Source organism: Leguminivora glycinivorella, chromosome 6 (genome assembly GCF_023078275.1).
Source record: "Leguminivora glycinivorella isolate SPB_JAAS2020 chromosome 6, LegGlyc_1.1, whole genome shotgun sequence".
NCBI classification, from domain to species: Eukaryota; Metazoa; Arthropoda; class Insecta; order Lepidoptera; family Tortricidae; genus Leguminivora; species Leguminivora glycinivorella.
The window spans coordinates 7,643,281-7,658,557 of record NC_062976.1 but is presented as its reverse complement, the minus strand read 5'-3'; the positions used below and the strand labels follow the sequence as shown (position 1 = coordinate 7,658,557).

The 15,277-nt window shown below is 34.8% G+C and overlaps 2 protein-coding genes across 2 annotated transcripts; both read right to left on the bottom strand.

Moving 5' to 3' along the window:
• Nucleotides 1–35: 35 nt before the first annotated feature.
• Nucleotides 36–7,632, bottom strand: LOC125227545 (zinc metalloproteinase nas-4-like). The gene is made up of 9 exons (XM_048131881.1): nucleotides 7,545–7,632; nucleotides 7,343–7,399; nucleotides 7,099–7,164; nucleotides 6,398–6,805; nucleotides 4,925–5,112; nucleotides 4,315–4,456; nucleotides 3,125–3,273; nucleotides 1,228–1,236; nucleotides 36–601 (listed from the first exon to the last, which is right to left on the bottom strand). Exons 1-9 carry the CDS (start codon nucleotides 7,606–7,608, stop codon nucleotides 296–298), a joined length of 1,389 nt encoding a protein of 462 aa, XP_047987838.1. The 5' UTR covers nucleotides 7,609–7,632; the 3' UTR covers nucleotides 36–295.
• Nucleotides 7,633–8,737: 1,105 nt separating this feature from the next.
• Nucleotides 8,738–14,079, bottom strand: LOC125227597. Its single transcript, XM_048131939.1, has 8 exons — nucleotides 13,978–14,079; nucleotides 13,461–13,508; nucleotides 12,809–13,234; nucleotides 11,366–11,553; nucleotides 10,335–10,476; nucleotides 9,437–9,585; nucleotides 9,203–9,211; nucleotides 8,738–9,062 (listed from the first exon to the last, which is right to left on the bottom strand). The coding sequence occupies exons 1-8, from the start codon at nucleotides 14,039–14,041 to the stop codon at nucleotides 8,760–8,762; spliced, it is 1,329 nt and encodes a 442-aa protein (XP_047987896.1). The 5' UTR covers nucleotides 14,042–14,079; the 3' UTR covers nucleotides 8,738–8,759.
• Nucleotides 14,080–15,277: the final 1,198 nt, after the last annotated feature.

Below are 15,277 nucleotides of genomic sequence, written 5' to 3'. Positions count from 1 at the left end.
TAACAAAAAATGATTCAGAAAAGTCAATAACTAGGATGAATACTCTTTATTTTTCCAAAATAACAAATTATGTGAATTCATAATACTTACTAAAAAAATCGCCAAAACATTGTAGGATGTTATTTAGATTTCTGGTTATTAAAAAAAACATATAAATTACAACGACAGAAATTAAATTCGCGATCAAATGAATTCGTACCAAATTAAATACGGTAGTAAATCATCGCAAACGGCTGATATTTTCTGTTTTCAGTATTTTATTAAATTTAGATTAGGTAGGTGTTCTCCTGTTAATTCACTTCTTATCTTCTAGAGAACTAAGTGCTTCACCATATAAGTCCTTATATGCGTACAACTTTTTGGCCGCAAGGAGATACTCTTTTGGTTTTTTCCTTTCGGGTATTTCATTCAGCTTTTTCAATTTGGTATGTCCAAAACCTGGTCCTGGTTTAAATAAAGCTTTGCAGTCTTCAAGTTTAAGACGCTTATTATCTTTTTTAAATATAATGTCATTATATAGTGATATTATTTTAGCTAGATCTAGAGGACTGTAATTTTTCGGTCCTTCACCGTAAACAATATCGTAAACAAGTTGGAAAGGCTGTGGGTGAACAAAAATGATTAGGTGTATGTCAAATTGTTAATTTAAGAATGTGACAAAATGTAAAATACACAAACAATAGGCTACTTGACCCTTTTTTTAAAGTCTATTTAATATTATTTGTTACTGTCCAATTAACCGAAAAAAAATACTACAATATATTATTACGACTTAAAAACCACAAAAAACATTTATAAAGTTTACTTTAACTTAATTAGGCAAAAATATCATTAGCGATGTTAATCTATAGGTTACCGCGCATGACGTAAATCGAATTGAGCACAAAATTTTCTGACATTTAAGTTATGAGACATAAAGTTCATCATGTCAGTGATTAACTTGGCATTAAGTTAAGTTAGGTTTTAGGTTCTATGACGTCACTACACTTCTGACAGCTTTTTCGGTGGCAAAGTTAAAATAAGTATTACACACATTTTTAATCGAAAATACGTAGCCACTATACACTTTTAATACCATAATCTATAAAAATTAGTTTCTTATGTCAAATACTACAGGAAACAATCATTTCTTGTGCCAAATTCGATAAGAGTCTAGTAGCCTATTAAATGTACCTATAACAAAATAAACATAAGTTCAGAAAAGACCAAAAAATAACTTGTACTTACATGTCTCGCCTGTGAAAAAAGAGAAATTACTTCAAGGAGTTTAGTGTTGCTTTGTATAATGTTTGGAGCATATCGATACTCAGTTTGCCAGAAGAGACACTACTACTACTACGTAAAAAAATTTAATAATTGTTCAACTTATAACTTAAAAAGATAAAAGATAAAGATAAAGAGATATTTATTTGCGAAAATGTAGTGTTAACCATAGGTGGACAGAATTAATAATGTGCGTACATTTTGCTTGAAGAAGCATGCAAAATGTTCTTATAAGCTAGGTACTAAATCTAAACATTATATACAAAATTATGTTGTACAAGCCTAGTCTACACATATTAGACATTATTAATTCAATTATTCATATTAAAATTCTGTTTACTGTTAATTCATATATTGAAATTCATATTATTATTAAAATCCATATTATTATTGACAGGAAATTAGATGAAATCGTTTCACAGCAGTTTTAAAATATTATCTGCATCTTGGAATAGGTACAGGACAGTGTTTATTTTCCTATTAAACATTTTTTAAATCTTGAATCCTATGTGTTGATTTTTTAGACACTAAAACACAACAGGAGCTAATATTCCGAAATGGAAATGAGTCCTTAAATTTCATTATTGTTCTAGCTTCAATGCCCAGCTAGAAAAAAGATGAGAGCGTTTGTATGGCTAAATAAATTACCCCTCCTGCGTGTGTAGCTGAATGGCATTTCTCCGACGCGAAACGAAAACGAAACGCCGCGAAAGCTAGTCTGGCTCTGTCGCGCCAATATGCAAGAGCGATAGAGATAGATATCTACTAGCGTTTCGTTTCGTGAGCGTTTGTGCCATTCGGCTACTCACCCTGTTCTGTTTTAAGAAAATGTATAACTAGAGATACTCCGAATATTCAGATAATATTTTTGTGTTCGGTCCTTCCATTAGTTTTGTCGGCGGAATATGGTACTCTCGTACTAATAATATATATCGTAGTCACACTTCTATATGCCTGAAGACGGGTCTCCTAAGCGACTCGAAAGATGTCGCGATATAATAACGTGAGGACAACCGTTTATTAATTAAATATATGTATCAGGAAAGTTTGACATTAAATAATATAAAATTATATGTGATATATTGATTTAGACTAACACGATTTGCACTCATAATTTTAGAACAAAACGGGACTTAATCGCGTAAACACTTACATTTATATGTTCGTGGTCACGGGTAGACTGGCGAGGAATTGCATCAACATCTTCTAGCCGCGCGAGTTTCTCGAACTACCCGCACTTGTTTTTGATTATTCACTTTTGCGCTAGGGTTGTCACTTTGCCTACACACAACACTCACGACATCAGCCGGTGTGTCCCTCGGTGTTTTTTCACGCTTACATTTGCTAATCACTGGATTCCACGAAGAAGAAATTCCCTGTCCCTCATTTTGGTTGAAATTTCGATGCTTCCTAATTTCAATCGCTTCACGTACTTTTCTGCTGTAGAACAGACGTTCCGTTGATAGAATTTTGGGACTATGTAGCTCGATCCAGTGGTTTGGTCCCGACTGTAGCAGATGTTCAGCTACCGCAGACTTATTAATTTGGCGGTTTTTGACAGCCGCGATATGCTCCTTGACCCTTACCGCTATTGTGCGTTTGATTTCTCCAATATAGGAACTACCACTCGCGCGGCTAGAAGATGTTGACGCAATTCCTCGCCAGTCTACCCGTGACCACGAACATAATGTGATGTTCGAAACGTCGGGCCAAATATAAATGTAAGTGTTTACGCGATTAAGTCCCGTTTTGTTCTAAAATTATATGTGATCTTTAAAATTATGTGACAGATTTAGATGTAGTTTGATACAGATAAAGATATTCACATTCGAGTCGTTAGTTTAACACATAATATACTTACCTCGTATGTGTCAGCTTTAATTTCAATAGTTGTGTTTCCGTTTGCAGTATATTTATGAGGCGGATAATTGCCTGCACTAATATGGTCATAGGGAAAATCATGGTACAACCAATCGCCATTATCCAACTTTTTGAAGAAAACCAATTTTTCTGGAACATCAATAAAATATACTTATGACCTTAAAACAATACAACAATACAAAGACAACCAATATAATAAAATAGAATAGGTAGGTAAATATGGAACCGTAGATAACCGAAGATGAATTATATAGCTCAACAGTGACAATCGCGTTGTGGAAAACTGAACAGATAAAAAGCGGTCGTTCTATTCCTGTATGCCTTTAATCATGAATTCTCTTTTTTTATACTACGTCGGTGGCAAACAAGCATACGGTCCGTCTGATGAAAAGCGGTCACCGTAACCTATGAACGCATGCAACTCAAGGAGTGTCACATGTGCATTGCCAACCCATTACACAGTAGAATAGTTATTTGTTATACAAGGGTGCAAAGTTGTATTTTAACGCCGAGTGTGGAATTGAAAAACGAGCAAGTGAAAGGATTCTATATTCGAGAATAGAATCCTGAACTTGCAGTTTTTTAACACACGAGAAGTAAAATACATTTGCACCCGAGTGTAACACAAAACTTTTCCCCTCACTACCGGTTGACTCAGTCGGTAGTGACCCTGCCTGCTAAGCCGCGGTCCTGGGTTCGAATCCCGGTAAGGGCATTTATTTGTGTGATGAGCACAGATATTTGTTCCTGAGTCATGGATGTTTTCTATGTATATAAGTATGTACCTATTTATCTATTTAAGTATGTATTTCGTCGCTTAGCACCCATAGTACAAGCTTTGCTTAGTTTGGGGCTAAGTTGATCTGTGTAAGGTGTCCCCAATATTTATTTATTATTTTATTTTTTTTCACTATAGCGAGGAAAGTACAACGCAAAAAACGCGTTTATCACTGCTGTCAGTAGTTCCACAGGTGGTAAATCATCGTCATCACTAGATTCACTCACTTTTATCAATTTTAAAGCAAAAAAAATACTATATTCAAGGTCAAATTACTTTATCCACTAGTAGATAAAATGCGTTATTGTTATGCGTGTATGTTAAAAGGACAAAACACGTGTTTCCGAGCTAGTGAGGGGAAAAAATAATTAATTCCTTTCTCATCTACGTACCTGGCAAAATATTCTTCTCATTTATGGTAACGAATTTATCCCGATCCGGGGAGTTGTGCTGAGGCGGCACACCCAACAACGCCAAAACTATGGCCGCCATATGTCCACCGTGTTTGAGGCAATCGTAGCCAACCGTCACTTTCTGTTAATGGCGTTAACAAATAAAACATGTAGCTCAAGTTAAGGTTAAGATAAAATGACTAATCATTATCCACGTTTAATAAATTTTAATCCAATCAGTACGTAATATATTTTTCAGTACAGATGTTGTTTTTTTTACGCACTAGTGCGAGAAGTGGTTCATTATATGCCAGGTCGAAACTTCGGAGGCTCATCTGTACTGAAAAACGTCGTTACTCTGCGAAAAGCATTTAAAACACTCCCTTCGGTCGTGTTTAATTTATCGCCACTCGTTTCGAACTTCCTTTTTTACGCACTTGTATCGTAATGTATATATTGCATCTGAATTTTGCATAGATTTCAAGGGCCTTTAGAAATATATTTTCCCTCTAGATTTAGGTAGGTATAATAAATCCAACATCACCCATCTGTGTATAATATAATAAAATCGTCAAAAAGACCCTAAGTTGGTATACATGAGTCTACTAACCTGTACGCCCTTATTTGTGAAGGATTTAGTAGAATAGTCCTTGCAGTCTAATTGCCCTCTTCGATTGACGAAAAAGATCCATCTTTCATTTTCGTCGGTGGGTGGCTCAAACAGTTCATGAAAATCAATATTTGTACGACTTTTCGCATAGTCCAGGTACCCGCGGATTTTATCTCGAAGAACTTTGTCTGAAATTAAAACAGACTTAACAGTCATATAACAAATAAATATCATTTCTGAATTAGCACAAAAAACGTTATTACAACTGAGATTTTAAGGCGTACATGACACTTGTGTCAAGAAAGACCACTGTTCCGTTTGTGATAACATAAATTGTATAGACAAATCCATAACTAAGTATGGCTTCAAAAATAAAATCCGACATAGTTATATACGAGCCTAGTCAACACAAAACTTGTAACGCTCGTTGTACCGTTTTTAAGTACGTCATGTTCAACCTGAATTAACTATATATGTGGTAGAAAAAATTACCGTCCTGAGCTTCGATTGCCAGACACTATTTTACGTGACGGGCTTTATTAGGTATTGAGGTGAAAAATGGACCAGTTACATTGGCCCCCCGGTCGAGAAACTGCAACTGGGACCAACAACTTCACTGCACATCGTGCTGTGTGACCGTATTTTTAACCGCCTTCCAAATCTCAATTTTTTTTGAAAAACGTAAAAAAACGATTTTGAAAATTTTTTTTGATAGAATGTATATGCATACAGATTGGTATAATGGCTTAAAACCCAGTTCTGATGATGGAATCCTGGAGAAATCGAGGGAACTCCTCAAATCTGAAAGGCATACATATGGTGATTTTTGTGTTTTTAAAGGAGCAGCATGCATTTACGTACGGAACAGTGACATTTGGTGCAGTGGAACTCCTGATGATGGTCAGAATGGAACTCCTCAAATCTGAACGGCACACTTATAGTGACTTTGGTATTTTTATAAGAACAGCATGCACTTACATCCATAACAGTGACATTTGGTGCAGTTGAACTGCTGATGATGGTCAGAACGTAACTCCTCAAATCTGAACGGCACACTTATAGAACAGCATGCACTTACGTCCAGAACAGTGACATTTGGTGCAGTGGAACTGCTGATGAAGAGTGAGCCGCCCCTGGTTAGAGTTCCATTCTGATAATCATTCTTATCTGTTAGTACTTCAGAATCATCCAAATTTCAAAATTGGTTCAGAAATGACGGAGATATCGAATAAGAAACATTAAAAAATATACAGACGAATTGATAACATAATCCAACATTTGAAAGTATTTATCACCAGAACCCCAAAGGAAGGCGGTTTTTTTTCTTAAAAATTATGTTAATCAAGACCAAGTTTGCTTTTGCCAGCAGCATTATAGCATTTTACAGTCCCACCAAAAACTGTTGAGACTGTACATACTGTTAATTGGATGGAGTTTAATCGTAATCTAAACGTAAACAAACGTTGCTCTCACCATAAGATAAGTCGTCGATGTAGTACGGTACTTTAGCTTCAGGCCATATTTTGAATTTTTCTTTTTCAGCTGCGCTTAATTTAAAAGCTGGTATTGAATACGACTTATCACGTGTAACAGATCCATCATAGAATGTGTCCATGTTTTTAAACCCTTGTATTTTCATTTCTTGTTCAAAAGTCTCAAATGACGCGTCACTTTGTGCCTCGTCTTCTTTTTCTTCTCTTTCGGTTGGCTCATTGGCATCTGGAACATCATCTTGTGTAACCACTCCACCTGTTTCTTCTTTGGTATTTTGAACACCATTTTGTATATTATTCTCGTTTCCAGCATTTGTTGGTTCGTTGTTATCTTGATCATCATCTTGGACAGGATTATTTTCATCTGAATTTATCGTCTCATCAGCAACTAGAGCAATATATTGTATGTTATATTAATTGGTCGGTTTTCAATAAGTCGATATTTATAATCTTATCAAAATTCAGTTCCTATACTTCTTGGACAATATTATGAAATCATTAAGAACGTAAGGTCGTAAAACTGAAAGGCGTATCATTTTTTTTTATTTATCTCTTTTAACGCTAGCGTTGTATGTGTCTTGATTATGTATAATTTATTTATTGTATAATATTTGATGTCGACAGAATAGTTGATTTGATACGTACTCTTATTATTATCTTAAACGTCGTAGGACATTTTACCTGCTTCATCTGAATTTTCGTCATCAACTGCGATATCACCATCAGTTTTCTTACTATCAGCTGTATCTGTCATAAAAGAGCATTATCACAATACAATACCATGATATTGGTATTAGAATGTAAAATAATATAAACTATTTAAAACTTATTCTTTGAACTATCTAGGAAGAAGTATCTTCAGTATTTTGGAAGCACAAAATGTATTAGAATTATTAGTTTTGCCTTAATTATTGTTCTTTCTTACCATCAAGCTTCACTATATTTGCCTCATCTGAACCGCTAAGGGAGTCGGACGTTGAATCTGTAATTTTTATTTATATTTAACCGTACGTCATCCGTTACTAACTATATCTATACGTACTTAAATTATCAGAAGGTTGATTTTGATTTGATATAAGTAATTGTGTAATAATAAATTTTCCTGAATATGTTTGTTCAGTACTTACCTGCTTTATAAATTACTAAAATGAAACATAACACGCAATATTTGAAAACACATATTTTTTGCATGTTTTATAGCAGACTAGTGAATAATGTTGTGTGGTTTATGACATAGGTGTCGAAAATCAATAAACATTAAATTATGTGATAAACCCATTTTATGGTGAATAACGCAAAAAAATTCTTTTGACCTGATTGCTGCTTATATTTTGTATTTTCTCGTATTGATGAGGATCTACCTGTGACCAATCGGTGAAACAAAACTTGCTAATTTCATTCACTATAACATATTCATACTTTAAAGCAAGGTATAACAATTCCCACTGGTTTACCCGGAAAGATCTACCTCTAATCTCAACATTTTCAAGTGGTTTTGAACAATTCCTGGACATTTTCCAGCCCAGCTGTATCAGGAATAAAAGAGAATAACTAGACAAAGTGTACGGGTGACACGAGGAAATTGAGACACAGTAGTTGTATTGGAATAGGCATATTCTCAGGAAACCGGCCCCTTTAGCACAACTTGCCTTGTCACGCGCGAGTGCATACTTGAAGTCGCGATTGATGTATGGACTCGCGCGCGGCGCGGGCTGATACCCGCATTACCCACCTATCCAAAGAGGCCCTGATCTGAAAGATTTCAGGCAAACGGAAACAATTCCACCCTATATTTACTTAGGTCATTCTGTGATCTGCCTTAGATTGTTAGGAATGGAGTGGGGGAAGGACACCCGAGCTCGACAGGACTTAGGAATAAGATTATGGATTATGATTAACGCTCCCCAGAATGTAACTGAGGCGTTAGTAGTAGCTACATGATGAAAGAAACCTCCGTAAAAGCCTAGGACTTACTTACGCTAAGTGGTAGAAACGTGAGACGACAGTCACAACTTCACAATGCTGATGCATAGAGGAAGTGACAGTCATTGACGCCACGTGACGAAACGCAGTCTTTCTCGGTCGTACCGTGCCACTACAAAATTACTTCTGTGTCGTTGTGTGTTTTATTTGTGACATTATTTTTTTAATTATAATACATCTATTCCAGTAACTTTAGATGGAAGTATTGATCAATAAATGATGTAGAAGTATTGCACATTTCAAAGTATATTTTTCCTTAAAATATGTTGACACTGTTGAAAAGTTGTATGTAGGTGCTACTCGAGATCATAGATATATAGATAATTATACTATTACAATTCTGAAAATGTATTTATTTATCAATATGATTCTAGTGAACTAAGTTGTTCACCATATATGTCGTTCAATGCTTGTAACTTTTTAGGCGAAGAGAAATACTGTACCGGTTTTGGCCTTTCGGGTATTTCTTTCTTAGTTGTTAACTTTTTATTTACAAAACCTATTCCTGGTTTATATAAAGCCTTGCAGTCTTCAAGTTTAAGACGCTTTTTATCTTTGCTGAATATAATGTCGTTATATAGTGATGCTATTTTGTGTATGTCCAGAGGACTGTAATCTTTTGGTTCTTCGGCATTAACAATATCGTGAACAACTTGGAAAGGCTGTAATGGGTGAACAAAACTGATTACATGTATGTCCAATTGTTAAGTTAAGAATGTGACGAAATGTAAGTATACAAGCATATATAAGCATTCAAATTTAATATAGATCATAAAAAAAGACCAAATAGACTGATACTCACATGTCTCTTCTGTAAAAATAAATGAAGTTACTTTGGTGTATATGTACTTTAATAACACAATTATCAATACCTGCATAATTCTGTTTTTTTTTTTAATATATATTAGGAAGATTCTCGATATTCAATAGGAGTACGTTGAGAAAAAAATGAGAGCATAAAACTAGAACCATTATACAAATATAAACAATATTATTTACTAATTACACGTATATTTTTTATACATAACATACTGACCTCGTATGTGTCATATCTAATTTCAACAGTTGGGCTTCCATTTGCAGTATATTTATGAGACGGGTAGTTTCCTGCACTAATATGGTCATAGGGAAAATCATGGAACAACCAATCGTCGTTATTCAACTTTTTGAAGAAAATCAACTTTTCTGAAAAAAAAAATAACAAAATATATAATCATAAATATATGACAATACAAAGCCACGCCATATAATAAAATAGAATTGGTAAACATAATATGGAACCCTAAATAGCCGATGATGAATAGGTATAGCTCAACAGTAAAATCCGCGTCGAGGAAAATTAAACAGATGAAAGAGTATTTCGTTCAAATAAGTACCTAACTAAAATACATTCGGTACCTCCTAATCCTGTTTCTCTCTTCATGATTCACTTCTATGCGCATTCGTAAATAATAGTTATTTGTTATACAAGGGGGCAAAGTTGTATTTTAACACACGAGAAGTAAAATACATTTGCACCCGAGTGTAACATAAAACTTTTCCCCTCACTATAGCGAGGAAAGCACAACGCAAAAACTGCGTTTATCACTGCTTCCAGTAGTTTCACAGGTGGTAAATCATCTTTATTACTAGATTCAACTACTTTTATCAATTTTAAAGCAGTTAATTTGACTTTATTCAAGGTCAAATTACTTTACTCACTAGTGGATAAAATGCGTTTTTACTCACTTGTATTAAAGGACAAAACACGTGTTTCCGAGCTAGTGAGGGGAAAAATTAGTTTTCAAACCCTAAAACGTTCCAAGAACAACGTTGTCCTGGTGGTCTCGAAGAAGACAGTCTTCTGCATTTTCTAACCGCGCGAGCTTTATTCGACTAAATCCCGTACTGGTTACAATCAGTAAAAATCATGAATTCCCATCTCATCTACGTACCTGGCAAAATATTCTTCTCATGAATGGTAATAAATTTATCTCGATCCGGGGAGTTGTGCTGAGGCGGCACGCCCAACAACGCCAAAACTATGGCCGCCATATGTCCACCGTGTTTGAGGCAATCATAGCCAACTGTCACTTTCTGTCAATGGCGTTAGTAAATAAATAATTTGGCTCAAGTTTAGGAAAATGACTATTGAATAAATCAAATATTTTATATTTTATGTTGTGTAAATTACATATTAATTGACATTGAGATTCATATTATCTTTTTCTTCTGTGACAATTTGATACGTTTTCTCTGAAGAAGAACGACGTATTATTAAGCAATAATATAATTTATTGAAATTAATTTTCATAGAGTACTTAGTCTGTTCATATTCTTTGATGAATACTTTTGCATGTTAAATTGTATCTTGTTATTTAATGCATGTTAATTATAAGATGTAATGTTTTGAAAAGAAGTTGCCCGCCGAGTTTCTTGCCGGTCCCATAGTGGATACCCCCCTCCCAACTGAGGGGGGACTGAAATCTTCTCGAGGCTGAGGCGTAGGGTTAGGCCGGCGTAGCTTTATTTGACGTTCATATGCGCATTGTAATATGCCTACTTGAAAAATTAATATTTCATTTTCATTTTCATTTTTTTTTTAATTTCAACAGTTTTTATTAAAAACATTCAATAACACATTAAAACAATAAAAACACTTATACTAAAACCTTATAAAATATAAACACTTTTTTTTCATTTTCAATATCTATGTTATTTATAAGTAAATATTCAATTATTACGCAGTATATTTTTTACTAAGTTATGTTTCAGAAAATAAGTAAATTTATAGCAAGCTGCATAATTTTAGTTTTAAATACATATATATGGCATCTGAATTTGTGCAATCCTAAGAGCTTTGCACAGATTTCGAGGGCCTTAAGAAATGTACATCACACCACCATCCGTCGGTTTATAATATACGAGTACCTAATAAAAACTGTCAAATGAAAAATCCTAATTTAGTATACGTACATCTACTAACCTGCACGCCTTTATTTGTGAAGGATTTAGTGGAATAGTCCTTGCAGTCTAATTGACCTCTTCGATTGACGAAAAAGACCCATCTTTCATTTTCGTCGGTGGGTGGCTCAAAGAGTTCATGGAAATCAATATTTGTACGACTGTGGGCGTGATCCAGGTACCCGCGGATTTTATCTCGAAGAACTTTGTCTGAAATTAAAACAGATATATAACAAATTATAATAATTTCTGAGTTAGCACAAAAAACGTTATTACAGCTGGGCATTGCCTCTTTGTAAGCGTAGATCACTTCGTTTCAAGAGAGACTGCTCCCCCGTTGGTGATAACAGAATAGGAGAGACGACTAAAAAAAACTAATTTGTCCGTCAATTAGATTATCAAAGAATATTAGACACGTATTTTTTCTTTTTCCTCGTAAACAAAAAATGACGACGGTACAGTGCGTTGAAGTTTCGCGTGACGCCACGCCTAGGTACAATTTTTACTTAGAAGTGACGTCACAAGCCTCCGCTTCGGAACTTTGATATAGAACATCAAACTTCCGGAGTATAGGATCTTTGTATTTTTTCATTAATTAGAAAAAGAGAAAAATATGTGTTCAGTATTTTTGTTGGACGATCTGACGAACAAAACAGATTGCCATTTTTTATGTAGTCGTCATCCCTATTGTTAAAATAAAGCAATAGATATGGCTTAAAATATAGAATTTGACATAGTCATATAAAAATAAATAAATAAATAAAATAAATATGTTAGAGGACATTCTCACACAGATTGACTGAGGCCCACGGTAAGCTCAAGAAGGCTTGTGTTGTTGTGGGTACTCAGACAACGATATATATAAATACTTATATACATAGAAAACATCCACGACTCAGGAACAAATATCTGTGCTCATCACACAAATAAATGTCCTTACCGGGATTCGAACCCAGGACCGCGGCGTAGCAGGCAGGGTCACTACCGACTGCGCCAAACCGGTCGTCAAATATATATATTCGTCAGATTCAGTGAATCTGAATCATATAAGCTTAGCTAATACTAAGCTGCAACGCCCATTGTACCGTTTTTAACGTATGTATACGTTCAATCTGAATCAATTATGTGGTTAAAAACACCACTGTTGATAATACCCTGAGTTGTGATTGCCGGACACGTGTTTTACGATATGGGCTCTACAAGTCTGATCAATGAATCGTATCTTGCTCTCTTTCAAATCAATAGACTAAATAAGGTGGTAACATGCAACTGCCATTGGGATAGACAATTTCACTGCACATCGTGTGACCGTATTTTCAAGATAAATTTTGGTCTTGCCAGCTGTATTATGGCACTTCACAGTGCGACCAAGAACTGTTAAGAATATACTTATACTAATAATTGGATACAAAGCCACACATAGAGCACAATCGTAATCTAAACGTAAAACAAACGTTGCTCTCACCATAAGATAAGTTGTCGATGAAATACGGCACTTTAGCATCAGGCCATATTTTGAATTTTTCTTTCTCAGCTGCGCTTAAGTTAAAAGATGGTACTAGATACGTCTTATCAAGTGGTGCAGCTCCTTCTTTGGGGAATGTGTCCATATTTTTAATCATAGCATCTTTAGCAGCATCTTGTATTTGTACACTATTATCACCTGACACGTCATTTTGTGCCTCGTTTTCTTTTTCTTCTCCTTCGGTTGGCTCATTGGCACCTGGAACGTCATCTTCTGCATCATCAGCCACTCCATTCGTTTGTTCATTGGTATTTTGAACACCATCTTGTACATCGTTTCCGTTTTCATCGTTTACAGGTTCGTTTTTATCTTGATCGTCATCTTCAACAGGATTATTTTCATCTGTATTTATCGTCTCATCAGCAACTAGAGCAACATAATTTAAGTTAATTTAGTAGTTATATTTTAAATATTAAAAAAATTCAGCTACCATGATTTTATGGAATCAGCAATCATAGAAGTAGCAAGACTGAAATTTGTATTTTTTAAGCTAGCGCTTTCAGTGCCTGTAAATGCATACATATATAACCTGTAACTATTGATAGTTTATGCATATTATGATTAGTATCTGAAATAACGTCTGGCATTTTACCTGGTTCATCTGGATAATCGTTATAATTTGCGGTAGCATCAGCAGCGTCTGTCATGAAATACCATGTTCAAAATAAATATTCCGTGATATTTTTTAAGTCAGTAAGCAATTTTAATGATTTTAAAACTTAGTATGTTAATAAATATTACTTAGTATGTAAAAAAAATATATTGGGGGACACTTTATGCAGATCAGCCTAGCTCCAAATTAAGCTAAGAATACTATGGGTGCTAGGCGATGATATATTTACTTATATTTAATCGTCTAACAATAGCAGACTCACAAAATGTGTAGAGCTATTCATTTGGACTTAATAATATAATCTATATCTTTACGTTTTTAGTAAGTTTAATAATTTTTGGCTCTTCTGAATCTGAATAAGACGATGAATCTGTTTAAACAATGTTCTGATTTAATTTTACCGTTCTTGCTACATTTTGAAAATTATGAGCAAATTGATTTTGATTGAATATAAGTATATTAATCCCTAAATAAATATGTTTTATTCAAAACTTACCTGCTTCATATATTATTAATAAAAAACATAACATGATAAAATTGAAAACACATATTGACTGCATCTCTTAAACTCGACTTGTGAACAAAAAATGTAGTTTATGATGTAGGTGTCGAAAAACAATAAAACGTGAAATGTGATAAGGATATTATTAATATTGTGTAAAATTCCTCAGACCTGAATGTTGCTTCTGTTTTGTATTTTCTCGTGTTAGTTTTGACCTGACTTTGACCAACGTGGTTTAAAACTTTCCAATTGTAGTTCTAGATGGTAACATATTCGCTACCCAAAGCATGGAATAACAAAAACAGAGACGCATTCGGCCATCTTGAACCTTCGTAAAATTAATTTACCCTGACGAGAAGAACTAAAGTTAGGATCTTTATTGTCAATGTAAATGCCGTGTTGACGATGAAGGTAGGTACGGGAAATCTCATTTGTACGCAAAGACATACTTAATGACAAAACTCCACGAATACCATTCCGAAGCCGAAATAAAATATAAATAAATATTGGGGACACCCTACACAGATCAACTTAGCCCATAACTAAGCAAAGCTTGTACTATGGGTGCTAAGCGACGATATACATACTTATATACATAGAAAACATCCATGACTCAGGAACAAATATCTGTGCTCAACACACAAATAAATGCCCTTACCGGGATTCGAACCCAGGACCGCGGCTTAGCAGGCGGGGTCACTACCGACTGAGCCAGACCGGTCGTCAAAAAATGGCATTGGATTTGCCCTGACCTGGAAGAAATCTGATAAACGGATATGATGCCGCCCCAAATTTACTTGGTGTCATTCTGTGTAGAGAGCTTAGGGCATTAGAAATGGGGTGGGAGGAGATGCCATATTAGTCATCAAAGTTGACGAGGTGGACTAAGTAATATAGTAAGATTTCGAGAGCCCGAGTAATAGCGCATTTTTGCTTTATTAGTTAGGTTTACCGGATTAATTAATAAGTTTTGGTCACACGTAATTGCCTCTCTCGCTGAAAATTTTGAAATAATATTTATTTAATGTACCTATACCTACGTACTAAACAAAGATGATAATATGAGCTCAAAATCTAGGATCCTTCAACATTGTCACACAAATTTAACCAAGCGCATCACGGGCTAAAATTCACATGCACTACAGGAATGCAAAAATACTTGCGCGTAAAAAATTATTCACGCTATTTCAGATTCAGCCACGCCATTCGTATCCCTTATGACAGATTTCTCAGTTCATAAACATAAATTTTCCAACGTGCCCGATACTCGTGAGAACGTGCCTGCGGCTCTGCC